General features: G+C 39.0%; 1 protein-coding gene across 3 annotated transcripts in view; it reads left to right on the top strand.

The window, feature by feature from the left end:
- Positions 1–19,694, top strand: part of Fgd4 (FYVE, RhoGEF and PH domain containing 4) — a 204,045-nt gene that overhangs the window by 26,538 nt on the left and 157,813 nt on the right. Inside the window, exon 1 of one of the 3 annotated variants that reach the window (XM_051190983.1) lies at positions 11,097–11,192. The exons of 1 other annotated variant lie outside the window; for it this stretch is intronic. In XM_051190983.1, the coding sequence (XP_051046940.1) occupies positions 11,183–11,192 (10 nt within the window). In that variant the 5' untranslated portion in view covers positions 11,097–11,182. Of the gene's footprint in view, positions 1–11,096; positions 11,193–18,157; positions 18,250–19,694 lie in introns of those variants that run through there. One more of the 3 variants, XM_051190984.1, reaches the window with a different exon arrangement.

Here is a 19,694-nt window from a genome sequence, read left to right as displayed (position 1 = left end):
TAGATTTATTTTATACATCTGAGTGTTTTGCCTGCATGTGTACCACATGCATGCCTGGTACCTGCATTGGTCAGAAGAGGACATATATTGAGCTGAGTTTACAGATGGTCTTGATTCACCATTTTGGTGCTGGGAATTAGAGCATCAAATGCTCTTAACCATTGGGCCAACTTTCCAGTCCATGTCCTTGCTGAACATAGTAGTCTGGGTGGAGAGTTGCAATCTTTTTGAACTGGCTTCCAGCTTTAAAAGTTTCTGCCAAATAATCAGATCCATTAATAAATGATGTTTTTTTACTTGCAGCTTTTATTACTCTTTATTCTGTATTTTTAATCTTTTAATTTACATATGTTATAGGGAGTTCCTTTTCTGGTTCCGTCTAGTTGGTGTTCTGTAGACCTTTTGCACCTGTATAGACATTTCTTTCTCTAGAACTGGGAAATCTCTCTGCTTTTCTTGAAGATATTTTATCTGCCTTTACTGCATGATTGTTCTTGTTCTCTGCCTGCTATCCAGATTTCAGGTCTTTTTATGGGGCCCCAGAGCCTTCCATGTTGTGGCTGGGCTCCTGGTGCAGAAACTACATAACAACCTTGAAAAAGAACAGTTTGTGAAAGGAATTGCTGTATCGAGTTCCAAGACTTTTATGTGATTCAGAGCTGGTGTTGGAAGAGGGATAGACAGATAAAGAAAGCAGAACAAACCCCAGAAAATTACTACATGAAAAATTACAAAAGCATTGAAATAAAAAAAAGACGATCCATTGCATAAATTGTTTCCTATGGCTTACCCATGGCCATGGAAGAAGGAAGGGAGGGAGTGAGGGAGGGAGGGAGAAAAGAAGGAAGGAAGAAAATAAAACCACTCAACCTAAACTTTTGACCTAGTGATACAATATTATCCCTTACAAAGGTTGTGATCAAGAACCACACAATCTTGACCCCTCTGGCTCCTCCAATCCTTCCTCCCCCTCTTCTGCAGGATTCTCCAAGCTCAGCCTAATGTTTGACTGTGGGTATCTGCATCTGTTTTCATCAGTTGCTGATGAAGCCTCTCTGGTGACAACTAGGCTAGGTATCACTCTGTGTGAATAGCAGAATATCATTAGGCATCATGACATTGATAGTTTTTCCCTCCAGTTGTTTAGTTCTATCCTACGACTCTGGGCCATCCAGCCTGTGTATGCTGGCACTCCAGGCAGTGTTGGGGGTGGGCTCATTCTCGTGGCCTGGGTCTCAGGCTGGACCAGTCATTGGTTGACTACTCCCACTGTCTCTGTGCCACCCTTAACCCAGCACATCCCTTATACGGGGCAGACCAGAGGTCAAAGGTTATGTGGCTGGGTTGGTGTCCCAGATACTCTACTGGAATTTTCCCTGGTCAGAGGAGATGGCCAGTTCAGGCTACATATCTTCTTTTGCTAGGAGTCTTAGCTGGGATTATCCTCATAGATTCTGGGGGTTTCCCTTGCACCATGTTTCTACCTGACCCTGAAATGCCCCCTTTCTAGTAGTTTCTTTCAGTTCTCTCTCCCACCCCACTGTAGCATGAGTTCTAATTGGTCTTGATAATAAAAACCTAGAGTCAGATAATTGGGGGGTGAAAGCTGAAAGCTCAGAGAAGCAGAGCAGCAGCCACTATAGTTCTATGAAATCCTCAGACTGAAAAGAGAGTGAGCTATTGTTTTCTCCCACCTTATATCCTCTCTTCACATAGCCATCTCACTTCCCGTTTGCCTGTAGAGACCTCCGTGGTTAACTAGTGACTAACTCCACCCTCTGATCCTCAGGCAAGCTTTATTTGTTAGGGTACAAACAAGGTATCTCCATACCCCACCCCACTTGGTCCCTCATGTTCCCGTCCCCACCCACCTCCAGCCTACCCACAACATCTCTTCTACTTCCACTTCTTAGAGAGATTCTACTGTCCTCCTTGAGCCCCCCCTTGTTACCTAGACTCTCCTAGGGGCTGTGGATTGTATTATGGTTACCCTTTACTTAAAAGATACTATCTACTTAAAAGTGAGTACATACCATGTTTGTCTTTCTGGGTCTGGGTTACCTCACTCAGGGTGAGTTTTGTAGTTCTATCCATTTGCCTGCAAATTTCATGATGTCATTGTTTTTAACAGCTAAGTAATATTCCACTGGGTAAATGTACCACATTTCTCTTTATCAATTTTTCAATTGAGGAACATCTAGGTTATTTCTTTGTTTTTACTATTATGAATAAAGTTGTTATGAACATAGTTGAGCAAGTAAGAGTCTATGTACTGTGATTGAGTATCTTTTTGCGGATAATGCCCAAGAGTGTTATAGTTGGAATTTAATTGATTCTCAATTTTCTGAGAAACCATTTTTATTTCCAAAGTTACTCTACAAGTTTGCTCTCCCACCAGCAGTAGAGGAGTGTTCCCCTTGCTCCACATTCTCTCCAGCATGAGCTGTCTCTTGTGGGTTTTTTTTTTTTTTTATGATTTATTTTTTTGTGCATTGATGTTTTACCTGTATCTATGCCTATGTGAGTGTGAGCTGCCATGTGGGTGGTGGGAATTGAACCCAGGTCCTCTGGAAGAGCAGCCAATGCTTTTTATTCACTGAGCCATCTTTCCAGTCCTATCACTTATGGGTTTTTGTTTTTGTTTTTGTTTTCTTACCCATTTTGACAGATGTAAGGTGGAATCTCAAAGCAATTTTGATTTGCATTTCCCTGATGGCTAAGGATGTTGAACATTTCTTTAAGTGTTTCTCGGCCACTTGACATTTTTCTGTTGATTCTCTATTTAAATCTGTACCCCATTGTTTAGTTGGATTATTTTTTTTTTTTTTTTTTTTTTTTTTTTGAGGTCTAGTTTCTTGACTTCTTTATATATATTGGAAATACGCTCTCATTAGATGTGGAGTTGGTACAACTCTTTTCCCATTTTGACCTTTTGATGTGTTCTTTGCCTTATAGAAGCTTTTCAGTTTCATGAACTCCCTGTTATGGGAAGTTTTCCCCACCAGCCTGGTCCCTCAGCTGTATCAGCCCCAAATAGCACACAGAGACACTGTATTATATATAAAGCTGTTGGCCAGTTACTAGTGTTTCTTATTGGCTAACTCCATCTTAAGTATTAACCCATTTCTATTATTCTAAGTGTTTCCACGTGGTCTTATCTTACTGGAGAGAGGGTCGGGACCTTTGTCTCTCAAGTTTCTACATCTTGACTCTCCTCTTACATCTCCCAGAATCCTCCTTGTCTCCTAGTCTCACCTATCTTGCCTTACTATTAGCCAACAGTGCTTTATTCATTAAGCAATAAGAGAAACATATTTACAGAATGAACTTTAATATAGTAAAATATATAGCAAACAGTTATTAAACAAGAATTATAGTTAACAATATTTATTCCATTAACATTTAGTTAGATTTAAAGAAAATATTCCAATATCTATCCTATCTTTGTGAGTTTAAAGTTTTATATGTAACTTATCTTTAATTCTAACTAAGTAAAACTATAACCATAACTTTCTGTCTTCAACTCCATCAAAGACCACAGAAGTTTAATATATAAACTCTAGGAATAATAGGGACAACTTACCTGGTCAGTCACCAGAAGTTCTTCTGTAATGCTCCATCTTCAGCCCATAGGCCATAGTGTGTCTGGCAGACTCTTCAGCAAAGCAGGAAACTTTATACTGTCCACTTGTATTGGCAGTTTGTCAGTCACTTTCTCTGTGTCCCGCAGAATGTCTGGCAGACTCTTCCATGAAGCAGGAACCCTACAGCAATGTCCATCTTGTTTCAGCAATCTGTGGGTCCTACATGTCCAGTTTATACAGCATAAAGTCAAACAGTCCAGACAACAGCAGTTTCTTGCCCAAATGGTTAGTCTTGTCATATTGGGAGTAAACTCCATAACAAGTTTCTTCGATGTTCATCTTCCTTTCTGACTCAGGTTGTGTTGCCAGGAGCAGTTGTACCCAACTGTCAATAAAAACCCTAAGCCATTTTAAATGCCTGCTAACAACACATAAAAATGGCTTTTTTATTACTCTTTTTCTTCTACTTCTATTTTTTCATTTTTTGAGACAGGGTTTCTCTGTGTATCTTTTGGCTGTCCTGGAATTAACTCTGTATACCAGGTTCGCTTTGAAATCACAGAGATCTGCTTGCCTCTGCCTCCTGAGTGCTGGAATTAAAAGTGTGTGCCACCACACCCAGTTACTCTCTTTCTTTCTATTATTTTTAAAAACAACTTTATCCTGTTTCTTTTTCTCTCCCAAGCCTACATATATTTTAAAACACATTGTAAACCTTTAGAGGTCTTTCTTAATCTGAATCTGTCTTTAGTGTAAATCTTTATCTTTTTGTGGTCATGAGTCTTTTATCTGCTAAACTACAACATTGCTAGAATAAAAGCCACAGCTATTTTAGCCAAAGTCTATCCAAGATGGTGGGGTTAAGTTTACTGCCAGCACTGAAAGCTGTGCTCACTGTCTTGATCTATGCTGCCATCATGCAGTATGCTGTCAGCTTGGAAATGTGGTCACTGCCACTGCCATCTCTCATACACACCATTAAGTTGTTAGCAGGGTTTGCCACTTATGCCGAATCAGGAAATCTCCCTTAAAGGAACCGCGCAAGTCTGCTTGTCTCTAGCAAAACAGAGCCCACCTGAGAAAAATGCTGCTACCAAGAAGACTTGTTTGTCTCTGTTATTTTGTTTTTTAAAATCCTTTCTTAAGCTTTTGTTAAGTTTTAAGTAGAAGTTCTTAATACCCACGTTGCAGGTGCCATTTTGTTATTAGTTTTCCCCCGCCAGCCTGGTCCCACTGCTGCATCAGACCTAAATAACACACAGAGACACTGTATAGATATAAAGCTGTTAGCCAGTTACTAGTGTTTCTTATTGGCTAGCTTTGTCTTAAATATTAACCCATTTCTACTAATCTAAGTGTTTCCACATGGACTTATCTTACTAGAGAGAGAGTCTGGACCTTCTTCTCTCAAGAACCTACATCTTGACTCCTCTTATACTCCCCTTTATTAATAGTTTGTCATAGTGCCTATACTATTGGTGCTCTGTTCAGGAAGTTGTCTCCTGTGCCAGTGCATTCCAAGCTATTCCCACTTTCTCTTCTTCCAGGTTTAATATTTATATTAATCTCACTTGGACTTGAGTTTTCTGCCGGGTAATACATATGGATTTATTTGCATTCTTCTACATGCTGACACCCAGTTAATATGAGCACTTATTTGCATTCTTCTACATGCTGACACCCAGTTAATATGAGCACTATTTGTTGAAGATGCTTTCTTTTTTTCCATTGTATAATTTTGGCTTCTTTGTCAAAAATCAGGTGCCCATCAATGTGTGGATTTAGAAAACACCCAGAACCAACTAACCTGGGATCATAGAGACTGAACCCCCAATCAGACAGCCTGCATGGAACTGACCTATGTCCTCTACATATTTGTTACATTGTATTGCTTGGTATTCTTGGGGGACTCCTAACAGTGGGAGCAGGGGATGTCTTTGACTCTTGCTGGGTTTTGGAATCCTATTTCTCCTACTGGGTTGCCTTACCCAGCCTTAATACAAGGTGAGGTATTTAGTATTACTACAACTTGATATGCCATGTTTTGTTGATGTCCATGGGAAGCCTGACCTTTTCTGAATAGAAATGGAGGAGGAGGGGGGCAAAGAAGAGCAGAGAGAAGGGAGTCTGAGGTGGGGGGATTGGGAGGACAGGGGAAACTTCAATCAGGATGCAAAATAAGTAAATAACCACATAATTAAGTCACCAAGCCTCCTCTTGTATTAATACAAGTTAACTTTGCAGTGGTGTTTCTTTGTAGCTGTGTTCATAGCTAATCTTAACAGCATATGTCTGGGCCACGGGGCAGACATTCCTCCATGAACCTTATACAAAAGTTAGGTCAAAGAGATCTTTCATGTAATCATACACTTAAAACTGTTATCATTTTTAGTGAAAGAAATTTGATATATAACCAAGGCTGGGTTCAAATTCAGGCTCCCATCCTTTTATGTACTGTGCATATACCACCATATCTGGCTTAATCTATAATCCTTAAAAAATATAGAAAAGTATTTTTTAACCTGTGGTTTAGAAAAAAAGTCCTTAAACTGAAATATCAAAAGCATATAAGTTGAATCATCTGAATTTGCATGTGACTGTATGGCTTAATGAAAGAGTTCATTCTCAGCATATTCAGCATTTGTGTTATTCCCCAGCACTCAAATAAAAGTATTAAATGAAAGGGAAATGGTCAGACAGCATAAAGACATTATTTCAGTCAAAGGGGTGGCAAGTAAAATCAAACTGGACAAATACAAATATGAAATCACACATGTGTGAATGGGCAAAGACTGTGGGCAGTCATCTTCAATAGAATGTGGATGGTTAAGTCACTGGTAGCACAGTCACACATGGCAGTCTTGTGCTGTTCCACTCCCACCACCAATAATTATCAAAGGTAGGATGCTAAATGTGGAAAGAAAGGCATTCTCAAAGTCCATATATGATTCCAATTATGTAGCACTGTAAATGAAGAAATGACAGGGATGGACAACAGATTAGTGATTGATTGCTAGGAGTCAGAGAAGGTAAGAAGGAAGAAGGGTGCTGGCCCAAGTGGAGTCAAGAGGGGCTCTTTGTGGAAGTGGTATCACTCTGCATGCTCATCATGTTGGCTAAAAATCTACACCAGTAATAGACTGGCCTAGAACTAAGTACATTTGTACCTATGCCAGCAGCTAGTTTTGATATTGATGTTGTACTTTAGTTGTACAAGATATGATCGTAAGAGAAAACAGAATGAATCTCTCCAAACTGTTTCTCTAGTATCCTTCCAGTCTGTTAAGTATTTCAAATTAAAAGGTTAAAGAAAAAAGACAGATTTTGTCATTGGAGAAGTCATTCTTGTTCACTAGTCAGGTGCTGATTCAAATTTTGTTTTTGTTAAGGTTTCTCTGTGTAATAGCTCTGGCTATTCTGGAACTCACTCTGTAGACCAGGCTGCCCTCAAACTCACTGAGATCCCCTGCCTCAGCCTCCTGCCTACCATGTGGTGGGATTAAAGGCGTGTGCCACCACTGACCAGGTGATTCAAAATGTTAAATCTCAATTAAATAAAGTAATGTTTACTTCAGTTCTTTAGTCACATAAGCTGTATTTCAAATGTTCCTTATTATATATCCCAGAGGCAGAGCAGTCCAGTCACCATAAAAACTACACCTATTTACTGTTACAAACCCTCTTTGCAATGACAGGTAACTCGTGTGTTGGTACTCACACAGTTTTAAATGAACTGCCTAGAATTTATAAGCCAAGAAGCAATGGCCTTTTCCAGTAAAATTAAAGGAAATAAATGTACTTAGCATGTATTTTTAAAAGTATTGCCTTTTATAGTGGGCAAGAGTTAATACAGAGACTCAAAACTGGTCAAAGTGTTGAGAATGAATGAGAGTTTAATGTTTAACGCTAACAGAGCATCAATATCATCCCCTCTAAGATTCAGGGAGTTTAGGAGCTTGACGATGGGGGAAGCATCCTATGAAACACTGTCTTGATAAGATTGGCTAATATAACCATGAACACAGGATGTGCACACACACAAAACTAAGACATGTAAGTAGAAAGGGGCAAGGTGGAAGAGAAATGGGAGGGATATGTTCACAAGATACTGCATGCTTATATGAAATTATCAAAAATGAAATTAAGATATTTTTAACTATTGGAATTTAAGGCTACCCTATATTTTAATAAGGAACAGAAATACTTGCTTCATGTCTAGAAAAAAAGGAAGTTTTTATTTATTTACCAAAGCAGTTACAGTTTTTCTCCAAATCACAATATAACATATATAGGAGATAGGTAAAAGGAGGAGACAGATGTTAGGGGTAAAGAAATCAATTTGGAGTGCTTTAAATACCCTAGGCTTTATGTTGCTTTCTGCTAGTAACTGACCTACCAGGGGTAGCTTACCACCACAGAAGAAGTGCAAGCCATTTCTGAGTAAAAATGACCTTGAGGAAGTGACAGTTCTCTTCTCCTTTTTCTCATAGCAAACCAGCTAGTTAAGATCAAGACAACTCACTGGGTAGATCCTGGGTTTCAAGATGGTTTAAGATGCTCCTGTTTCCTGGGATGGGTGTATAACTTAAAATTTACAAGGAGATTAAATAGACAGTTCTGAGGAATTAAGGTATGAAGAGGACCATATGATGTAGAAGGTAGTTTGTGAGTCACAAACAGCAAGAATAGCAAGAAAAACAGAACCAGGAGTATCCTATCAGGAGCTGTCTGTGGGTGGGTGGGTGGGCTGTGCCCCTCACTGTGGTGGTCAGGGGCTGTCTGTCTGTGGGTGGGCCGTACCCCTCACAATGAAGCCTTGTGGTGAGACTTCTTACAGGGTTACCCAAGAGTCAACTTCTGCAGCTGTAACTGATGTCAGTGTTCACCGTGTGAGGACATTGGTTATGGGGCACTTCACTTCTGCTTTTCTCCTTCCATGAAGTTTTGTATTTACTCTCCTAACTTTGGGGGTTACTAATTGTAGCATTGAACAAATTTGAAATTTTGGGTCCTAAAACCATTGTGAAATTTAAAAATATGTGATTAAATTGGTCCAAATTACTTTGTTTAGAGTTATATCTGGTTTTATGATGTCTGATATGGCAAGCTGTAAACCTTGAATGTAGAAACTAGCACAAATTCATGAGGGATTTTATCCAGGGCAACATTTTCCCTCCGCTGTATCCACATAGTACCTGGACAAGGAAAAGGTACAGTCAGTAGTAAAGATTTGTAAAACATCTACAATGTAAGTTTTTTTTTTTTGTTTTTGTTTTTGTTTTTTGAGATGGGGTTTCTTTTTGTAGCTCTGGCTGTCCTGGAACTCACTCTGTAGACCAGGCAAACCTTGAGTTCACAGAGCTCTACCTAGATCCACCTGCTTCTGCCTCCTGAGTGTGGGGATTAAAGGTGTATGCCACCACTACCTGGCTACAATGTAGGATTTTGTTTACTATAAAGTTGCACACTTTAAACCATTATGAGATATTTAAAATATTTACTCATTCTTTCTTTTTGTTTTCCATACTGCTGAAACATTGAAAAGGAGGGAACAAAACAAAACCCAAAAAACAAGGGCCATGGCAACACATGCCTTTAATCCCAGCACTCTAGAAGCTGAGGCAAGCAGCCAAGTTCAGGGTAGCCAGGGTTTCAAAGTGAGACCCTATCTTCAACCAACGAACCAACCAACCAATCATCAACCAGCCACAAACTAACCAAACAACCAAGCCAAACCAACCAACCAACCTAAACCAACTAATCAACCAACCAGTCAACCAACCAACCAACCAACCCAAACCAACCAGTCAACCAATCAACCAACCCAAACCAACCAGTCAACCAACCAACCAAGGGCCAACATAATCATTAAGATCCTCCACTGTGAGATATAACAGCAAAGCAAGACCTTTCAGTTCAGCCACTGTACACTGGCATGTGGTCATTTTAAATTTTCCTGCTACCAAAAGTTTCTTCAGAGCTACCAAGAGGGATCCAAAAGTGCTGACTCCTCATAGACACATGCCTGAGCACATTGTCAGTACTTCCTATACCCCAGCAATCACTTTAATATGGATGAGCTTGAGGGCTTGAGAGGGTAAAGTTTGGAAAGCATCAGACTCTGAGGTGGACATACTATATGAACTTTTCACTTTACAGAGATCAACTTGTAAAGCTCATAATTTTGACAATGTTCACATGATCATCACAGGTACATTACTAGCTTTCAAAATCACTACCTCTTAGAAATATTACACTAGACTCGGGGATGCTAAAGAAAAGTGACTAAGTGGAGTAGCATGAGCCTACCAACCTGACTCTATTCCTGTAGCCCAGGTAAAGACAGAAGCATAGGACCAGCTCCACGAAATTTTCTCCTGACCACTACACATGCCCACTATACCCCACACACATTAATACATATACACAGTAACAGTAAATACACCGTTTAAACTCTCTATTCATATGTGTCATTGACAGTTGCAGTGAACTCCCTGATTTTAACTCCCACATCTTAACACAACAGAGGAATTTCTAAAAGCCCCCAACTGATTTTCAGGGGTATTTCTCCAGTTGGTCCTTTCTATGTTACCACATGCTGGTTCATAAGATATTTTAAGGGTTTATTTTGCTGAACTTATCAAAATCCCTCAAGTATTTGAAGGTAGTGCATCATTTTTATCTCAATTCTCTTCCAGAAATGCAATAATTTGTTAAAAGGAATATAAAACTGATCTGAATCAAAACATTACAAAGAAAGAAAATTAGGGTTACATTGCTGTGTAAAATTACAATAGACATGTGATTGGTTACTCTTTGGGTATTTTAAGAAGCCTGTATTATAATGATTGATTTTAACCAGTAATAGTAATCTTTACACAGAACAGGAGTAGCATCTTTAGTTAAAATCTTTATGGGTCTTAGCAAACAATTACTTATGTTGCAGTGTGATCTGTATACTTGTTTCTGAGAAAGTCCTGAAAGATCCATTTTCTTTGGGGAACATAGTTATATTGCTCTGAATTAATTATTCTATTTCTCAGTTCTTTCCAGTGGCTGTGAAGATTCTAATGTTCTTTGAGAGCGCTCTCTCTCTCTCTCTCTCTCTCTCTCTGTGTGTGTGTGTGTTCATGTGCACGTGTATTGCTAGATCAAACCTAGAATCTTGTACTTTCTAAGTAAGATTGGTGCCACAGAGCTGCAACCCCAGCCCAAGACTTCTTTTTAAAGGGTAGCTTGTTATAAACCTAATGACTTGCTATAGTTAAATCACATGCTGCTAGCCAGAGTCACCCTTCCTATCCCACCCACAGTGTTCTCCCCCTCTGACCACATGTTGAAATACTTTCTGGGGGTTTTGAAATATATTGTGTCCTTCTTTGGGGTGTCCTCACAACTCTCACAACTATGACCGTTATGAAACAACTCTGTAGTTCCTGTTATTTATTTTTTGTCATGTCTAACAGAAGATACATGCCTGCTATCTAACTAAAGACTGATAAAAAATTTGCCTCCAATGCCCTTTCCTCAAGAGGCAAGAAAGAAATTGATTAGAAGAGAAACAAGTGCTGCTGGCTGTTGTTTGAAAGGAATCTTTTATGGGGTGTGGTGAGTACTACTATTTTCTGACCACAGTTTCTGAATGATCTCAAGCTGCAGCAACAGAATTCTGTGAGTCTGTAGACTTGAGTTGCTGGTATGCTAATGTGTAGTATCAACCATACCTTAACACAACAGTTAACACCTAACTCAGTGTTATTGATCATGAGCATTTCTACTATTTCCACGATGGCTGAAAGTTATTGCAAATCTTCATCAGAAAGTTCTGTGCTGCATGTTTCCTTCTCCTTTTTCCTTTTTTATATGTGCTCTTTCTTGTTTTCATGACCCAAGATCTAATTGAAGGAGCAGAAGTTTTCTCTGTGGTTCATAGTATAACTGTTCCCCAATAGCAACAGAAAACGGTTCAAAAGACCAGACTCTAGTATCATTACCATTATTATTATTATTATTATCATTACTATTACTATTATTATTATTATATTCTCCTTATTCAAGGCTTTTGAAAAATCGCATATGATTTATCAGAATCTGAAGTCTAGTTGACTTGACAGGATTTTCTCAGTATTTTAAATATATTCTCTTATATTTAACTGACTAACCAACACCAGAACAAAATGAACTTAGGTGAATGTATTTGTTCAGGGAAAAAAAAAAAAAAACATTTTTAAAGGTAAATATTGCTGGGCAAGAAAGAGAGAAAAGAGTATGCCTGCAGTGTGTGTGGCGTCACCTGCTCACCAAGCTCTGGGGCTCTTCTGTGTCGCCAATGGCACTGTCCTGCAAAGTCAGGATTGCAGTGTTAGTGTGTTTGGGGGTGGGGAGTCTTGTGTGACATTTTTTACTTTCATCACATGATAGTATATTATTTTTCAAGCTAATGAAATTTTCCTGTAAATTGCAGTTTCAGTTGCTTTATGATGTTATGTCACAGGGCAGTACCTTGATTTATAACATTTTGTTTGTTGCAATTTTGGTTTAGGAGTAACTTTGAGGAGAACAGTGGTGTGTTAGGCTGCTGTGCCTGGTACCTTAGGGCAGAGTCCCATCACACTTAAATTCTTGATTTTAGGATGATAATGGTAGCTGACCTAGGATCTACAAGAGTAAATACTGCATTCAGATTTTAAATATTTGAAATTGTGAGTCTTACTTTTTCTTAAACTGTTACCTCCTGTTGTGTCCACCAGCCTAGGCCCTGTCCATAGTGAAAGGTGGAGTGAATACAGAGGGAGCATTTGCAGACAGGACCTTTGAGGAAAACTGAATGAGGCCTTTCTGTCTTTGTGAATGGAATATTAGCTCCATTCTATAAGGCAAGCTTAGCACAGGTTTTGAAAACCTGAAGTACATAAATCCAAAAGGCTTTGACCAAAGTTTTTTCTTTTTGTTTTACTAGGTTAGTGATGACTTGGGCACCTCTCAATAATTCAGTTGCAATAGAAGAAAGACTCTTGTCCTCTAGATTGTCACCATTTATTAACAATGCTCACCTTTGACTCCTAGATTTCAGTGGTGGTACCTCTGCTATTTTGACTGAAAGTTCTGTCATTTGATATTACCAGAATCAATTTAGATTCAGATTCTTTGTGTGTGTGTGTGTGATTTTTTACTTAAATTACTTCAGGCATATTCTGTGTTTTCTATTTCATATTATTCCACCTAGGATACTGCTCTCAGGGCAGCACAGATGTGAGAACTTGTCAGTCATTCCGAGTGGCCATTTTTACTAAGTGGACATTTGTGGGATAATGAAGAAAACAATGGCTCCATATTGCTGAATGGAAGCAAACTATGTTCTTTCTAAATGAGAATGTTCCTGTAAATATCTTCAGGAAAAGATTATTGGGTTTTAGGTTATGATTCCCCCAACTTTGATGAAAGTATTAATGTAGCTATCCATGTAAGGATGGTTCTCACCATGGTGAAATAATAAATGTTGGAAAACTTTCTTGCCATTAAAAAAATAAAATCCAAACAAAAACGTGGCCCAGCTAAAGGGCTAGACAGATAAAGGCACTTGTCATTAAGCTTCAGTACCGATGTTTCATCCCTGGGACTCAAGTGAAAGGAGAAAATAGATTCCTACAAATTGTCCTCTGCTTTCCACACCTATGCCATGATGTGTATGTGTACACACATTGTGTATACACACACATACACACACAAGTGTATACGCACATGTGTACAAATACAATCACAGTAAAATTTTTATATTTCAGAATGAAAATTATTTCAGGAGCCTATTCTACAGTTGTTTACAAGCCCATAAACTAATGCACCTATATTAGAAAATATATTGGAGTCTGGAGAAACCCACAAAAACTGCTGACTTGAACAAGGGGGAGCTCGTGGACCCCAGTCTGATATCTGGAAAACCAGACTCCCTCAATGTGGGTGTTAGTTAGGATGACTGGGCAGTCTATGGGACCTCTGGTAGTGGATCAGTATTTATCCCTAGTGTATGAATGGACTTTGGGAGCCCGTTCCATATAGAGAGATGCTCTCTCAGCCTAGACACATGGGGGAGGGCCTAGGCCCTGCTTCAAATGATATGACAGACTTTGAAGATTCCCCATGGAAGGCCTCACCCTCCCTGGGGAGCAGAAAGGGGGTGGGATGGGGGCTGGGAGGGACATAGGGGAGGAGGAAAGGGTGAGGGAACTGGGATTGATATGTAAAACAAACTTGTTTCAAATTTAAATAAAAATATTATCATTAAAACTATTATAAACAACTAAACATACACACAAAAGAAAAGAAAATATATTATTGGTATAAGAATCTATATTATAAACTTAGAGAAAGCAAATAACTATGTAGAAACATCAAAATTAAAACTGTACAATAGAGCAAATAAGAGAAACAAAATGTAATCTCTCGGATAAGCTTAATAAAATTGATAAATCCCTATTCAGGAATTAGCAATGAGAGAAAACAATACTGTTGCTTAGATTCTACTCAGTTGTAAGTGACTTTATGTCAGTGAGCCCTGCAACATATATGAAACAGATAAGTTTCTCTGAGGGCCATAGGGTAGGGTTGAGCAGATTGCTTCTAGCATGAAGAGGCCCTGAATTTATTTACTCTCTGTCATGGACCTGTAGGACATGCATTATTAAGGAAGCAGACCATTCAAGTTGTTCTCAGTCTGTTAAACAAATTGAATTTTTATTTTAAAGATGTATCATGCTCTGCCATGATGCTGACAGCCTGTCAGGCTGTGATCTGTGTGCAAGTTAGCACAGCACTCTTGGTCAATGCTTGTCCTCCACAATTAAGTGACACAGTACAAACTAGGAGTATTCTCCCTGGGAAAAACAACTAATAATTAACTAATTCTTTCTTTAATTCAGAACACTTGACCTTGAGTTCTGGTTAATGTGAGCAAGCTTCAGTTTTGTGTTTGTGTATAAGGAGTATGGTTTTTCTTCCCTCCGCTGGTCTAGTCCTGCCAACGCGCCAGCCCCAAATAACACACTGAGACTGTGTATTTGATATAATGTTGTTAGCCAGGTACTAGTTTCTTATCTGCTAGCTCTGTCTTAATTATTAAACCATTTCTGTTAATCTAATATTTCCACGTGCTTTCATCTTACCAGGGAATGGGGCCTGCGTCTCGTCTCCCCAGCCTCTCCATGTTGATCCTCCTTACTACTTCCTCTTTTCTCCTTGTCTCCTAGTCCCTCCTATCTTCCTTTCCTATTGGCCAACAGTGCTTTATTCATTAACCAGTATGAGAAACATATTTACAGAATGACATCTCCCATCATTTGTGAAATGGCATGTGAGTAAGTACGTGTCTAGATTCCTGGGTTAACACATAAATGAGGCTGGGTGTGAGCATATTTACACTGTTTCTGGACCTATTGTGGGAATTCAGCCAAGCTGATGCTATTTTTAGCAAAGCAATTTGGTTTTTGGTCCTAGAGCAGAATGGAGTATCTGTATATGTTTTTATGTGTATGTGTGCAAGAGGGGGTTCTTTCCCTCAAACACTGCCCTCTGTTCAAACACCAAATTAGAGGTGTGGGATGCAGTTCCCACATACCTTCCATACCTTAGACTCTGGGATCAAGCCCTAGAACCTCACAAACACAGAATGTTGGCACATGCTCGTAACCAGCAAACATGGCAGCAGAGGGTCAGAAGTTTAGGTCATCCTCCTGTGGTCCTGGATTGTGTAAGAGAGCAGTTTGTGCAAGCAGTGAAGAGCGAGTCAGCAAGCACCACTCACCCATGGTCTTGGTCAGTTCCTACCCCAGGTTCCCGTCCCGAGTTCTTGCCCTGACTTACCTGGATGGTGAACTACAAGCTATAATGAAACAAAACCATTCCTCCCCAAGCTGCTTTTAACCAGGATGTTTTATCAGAGCAATAGCAAAGCCCAGTAAGAAATTGGTAGCACATCAAAGGATTTACTCTGACATTCCTGACCTTGAGTTTTGGGAGGGTTGCTGTGGCATTTGGACTTTGAGCTCAGTGGTCTGTTCTGTGGGTGCTTAGAAGATAACAAGGGTGAAAGAGAGGTAGACAATGAAGGCACTGCGTGTGATGTTTTAGAGGGAAGCACACATTCTGTCAGTGTCTTTTGTGTGATATTTTGAATTAAGAACAACTAAAGTGAAACCTTTGCTTTATTGGAACATTTTACCCTGGTCATATGGAGCTGAGAACTTTTGCTGACTAAGAAAAAACTAGCATCATTGAAGATCATAAATTGGAATATTTCCTCAGGGTCAGGATACCGAAGCTGTGGTCTAGTGACTGTATCTCATGCTGGCAGGTAACCTGTAGAGTAACACAGGTGGTGCTGGTTTTGAAGTCATGAAGGAGTCAAGCGGAGCAGTTGAGGTTTGGCACTGTGTGGTAGGGCTGGAGTTCCTGAAGAGAGGACAGGAGAGGCCATCATTGAAGGTGCAGCCTCAGTTGCAGTAGAAGCCCAGGATTGAAGGGTGCCGTGGAGAAGAGATGAGGCTTGGCACAATGTGGCAGGGGTCTAGGAGAAGCTGAGGGTGAAGATGTAACCCAATTGCAGAACCCCAGAGTTTTGGGGATGCCTACAACATGGATGAACAGCAAGGATGGCTACAGCCATAGTGGAGCCAGCCAGAGTCTGAGATGATGTGTGCTGTGCAATCCCCTTGGAGCCATAGAAATCGGACAAATGAGTTATATACTGTTTGACTTTTGCATAAACACCCTAGGCTGAAGGAGTATACTGGGTATGAGTAGAAAATCGGAAGTGGGGTTTTGAAATGTGTGTGAGCTGCTTCTTACACATATACAAGAAAGTCGATAGGCGAGGAGATGTAAGAGTCTGCAGTTCTCAGGTTTATCTCAGAATGATAGGTTTAGGTATGAATTTTAAATGCTTGGATTCTAACTGTTATACTATTACTTCTCTTGCATGAAATTCTCTGATATTTCCATCTTCTTTAAAAAACTCAAACAAGGATGGGGATATAAGAGCAGATAATGGAGGCAGTATGATCAAATGCATTGTATTAAACATGAAGTTGACAGGATAAGTACTTTTAAAACAAACTTTTTATGGCTGTACTGAAGCTTTACTAAATGGCCACTTCTTTTCTTGGAATCTTGTGTGGATCTTTGTATGTTTTGACACCCATATTACTTTAAACAGTTTCTTGTGGTAAGATTTTTGCTGGTTTTCCCAAATAGTTTATCCACATTTCTTAACAATATTATTGCTACATTTCTACTCTTTTTGTAGTCATTGTTTGTAAGCTAAGTCTTACTGAAGTTCTGATGGATTTTGCTTTTCAAGGCATTCATTAATTCTTGTGTTTTTTTTTTTTTTTTCTTTTTGAAACTAAACTTCTGACACTTTAAACAGCACCCGACTTGATTGACTATTTTTACAGGGATGGATTTATTGCATCTACAAGTAGTGCTTATTTCTTCCTGTAATATTTGTGTTATATTTCTTTTTTTGTGTCAAGAAAGGAACTCTGTAATTTCTGGTACAGTAAACCCACAGTGTTGTTGGAGTATACATGCTTCATTTTCTTTTTAGGTTTATCCTCAATTTATTGTTGTTGTTGTTGTCTTGTCCTTTTAAAAGTTTTACTTCTTATAATATTTTGAGTGTTTGTGGTCATGAATTATCCCGGTGTGTGTTTTTTGTGTGGTATGTTTGGTTTTATAGCCATTAGAATTTTCCTAGGATTATGTTCACTTGTCAGTGAACAACACAGGGCAGTTTTCCTGCTGAGTCAGCATGTAATCTCAGTGCGTGCAGAAACAAACTAAAGTCATCCCAAGCAAAACTAAGATGTTTCGAGCTTATCATGAGTGAGTAAGGCTCTAGGAAGATTTAGATTTAAAATCTGCGCTGTGTTTTCTCCCATTCAATAAAGAACAAGAAATAAATCATAATTTCTTTCAAAAGAATTGATTTTGAAAACTTGACTTTATTTCCAAAATAAGATATTTTATATATTTAAATATATTTGCCTTAAAAATCCTTAAAAATATAAAGCCAGTTTTCAGGTCTGAGGGGGATTATAGTTCAGAAAATGACTTGCTGATATAGCTTTCTTTTCTACAATGTGTTATCTTGGTTTTGCAAGTAAACTTTCAAGTTTTTTGTTTGTGCAGTTAACTTTCTATGACCTTTCTTCCTGAATGAGTAGAACAGCCTATCTGAAATATTAGGACTTTGTTCTGTCAAGGGTCAATTTACAGAAAGCTTTTAGTTGGTCTGTACTGCCTGGTTTAAATAGCTAAACACCTGCTGAGCAAGCCCTGTGCATACTTCTTCACTTAGGCTTTGCAGGGCTGAAACACAAAGACCGCCATTGTTACCCAGTAAGCCTGAGTCACATACTTCTACCAATCGCCTTAGGAGGGCTGGTTACCATGGAATCCACCATCTGTTCACTCCCCTCTGCCAGAATGTGATTATCCTTGCTGGGCTGGGAACATGGGGTTAGTAGGGAAGCCTGTGTAGTGTGAGATTATCTTCAGTGCACTGGTCTTTCCGGAGACGGGGTACGGCTCACTAGAAGAACAAATGCTGGGCGTTGTGCTCCAGCCATTTGTGACTTGTAACCACAAGGAATAAATCAGCTTTTCTAGGGTAAGTAATGTGGCACTGCATATCCAGTTTGTACAGCATTTGGTGTGAATATCATCTCTCTGTGGTCAAAGAAAGGAAGTGCTAAGCTCTTTGGTAAGACACCCCTGGAAAAGCTTACACACTTGTGTTTTATTGATCTTTAGACAGCCTGTACAATTATGTTTTGGAATTATCCTGTAATTTTTAAAAATATTTCCTGCTTGTGAAAGTGTACTGTGATCTTTGAATGTGGCAAATAGACAGTCGTCTTGTAATGGCTTCTCAGTGAATTACACCAGTGTTCTTACTGAAATACAGCATGGCCACAGCCGGTTCAATGTTTGTCCTTATTTGAGAAATGACTTCTGTCAGTGGCATTTGTAGCTCATGCTCAAATCAAGGTTTGTGCTGGACCACATGTTTTAAATGTAATGCTGATGTAGTGTTTCTGTCCAGGTTTCAAGGGCCAGAGCATGTGGAAACAATATGACGGCGCTATAATGACAGATGGAGGCTCCGCGATAAGGGAGGGGTGGTTTTTAAGAGCTTGGTTTTTAATAGCTTCCTTTGTTACTGTTATTTCTTTTTGTCCACAGCTACTTAAAAATGTGTGTTGCATATTATAAGCCACAGAAAGAAATTTTAGTTTTAACAAAAGGATGACTGACATTTTTCCTTGTGGCTTAGAGGTTGGTAGCTCAAACAAGGGACTACTATATCCTTTGTAAAGCAGCATTGTATCTCCTTCCCACAAACTGTGCCCTAAAATATAAAAGTATAAAATAAAAACAGCTTTATGCTCTGGAGACTTCTTTCATGCCATGTTTCAGCTGTTGAAACCAAGCACTAGCCACCCTGAGTTTAGCTAGTCTGCCATTTTATTTTCTGCATGGAGGGCTGCAATTGGAGTCTTGCATGTACAATTCAGTCAAACTTGAACCATGTTGTCCTCTTGAGTGTTCATATAGTGAGCCAGTGGCTACCTAGAGAACTAGAACCAGTCACTGGTCACAGCACTATGCTTTTTTTTTTGACAGTATGAAATTAGTTAACCTGGTATTAGTCAAGGACTAATGCTTGTATTTCATTAATATTTTTCAAGCCTAATTGTTTTTGTTGATTTCTGGTATTAACTGTAGTTGACTTTAGTATTCTGCATTTATATTAAAATGTTTAAAATATGCAAATTAATATAGGTACATACTATCTTTAAGAAACATATTTCAACAATACTTGACATGTGTACCTGAGAACTTCCTTAATAACTATACAATCTTTCCAGCTAACCTTGTGTTACTCAGAAAAAAATTAACTAATCAAAATCAATAAGCAAATTTAAGTTTTATAAAGTCAAATCATGTGTATTCATGGTATTATTATTGCTTTAATTACCCTGTATCTTAGGAACCTGAAACAGTATTGGGGTGAAATGTGCTTATCGTGGGCTGTAGTGATAGTTACTTAGG

This window comes from Phodopus roborovskii, unplaced genomic scaffold (genome assembly GCF_943737965.1).
Source record: "Phodopus roborovskii unplaced genomic scaffold, PHOROB, whole genome shotgun sequence".
NCBI lineage: Eukaryota > Metazoa > Chordata > Mammalia > Rodentia > Cricetidae > Phodopus > Phodopus roborovskii.
This window is presented reverse-complemented; position numbering and strand designations above follow the sequence as displayed.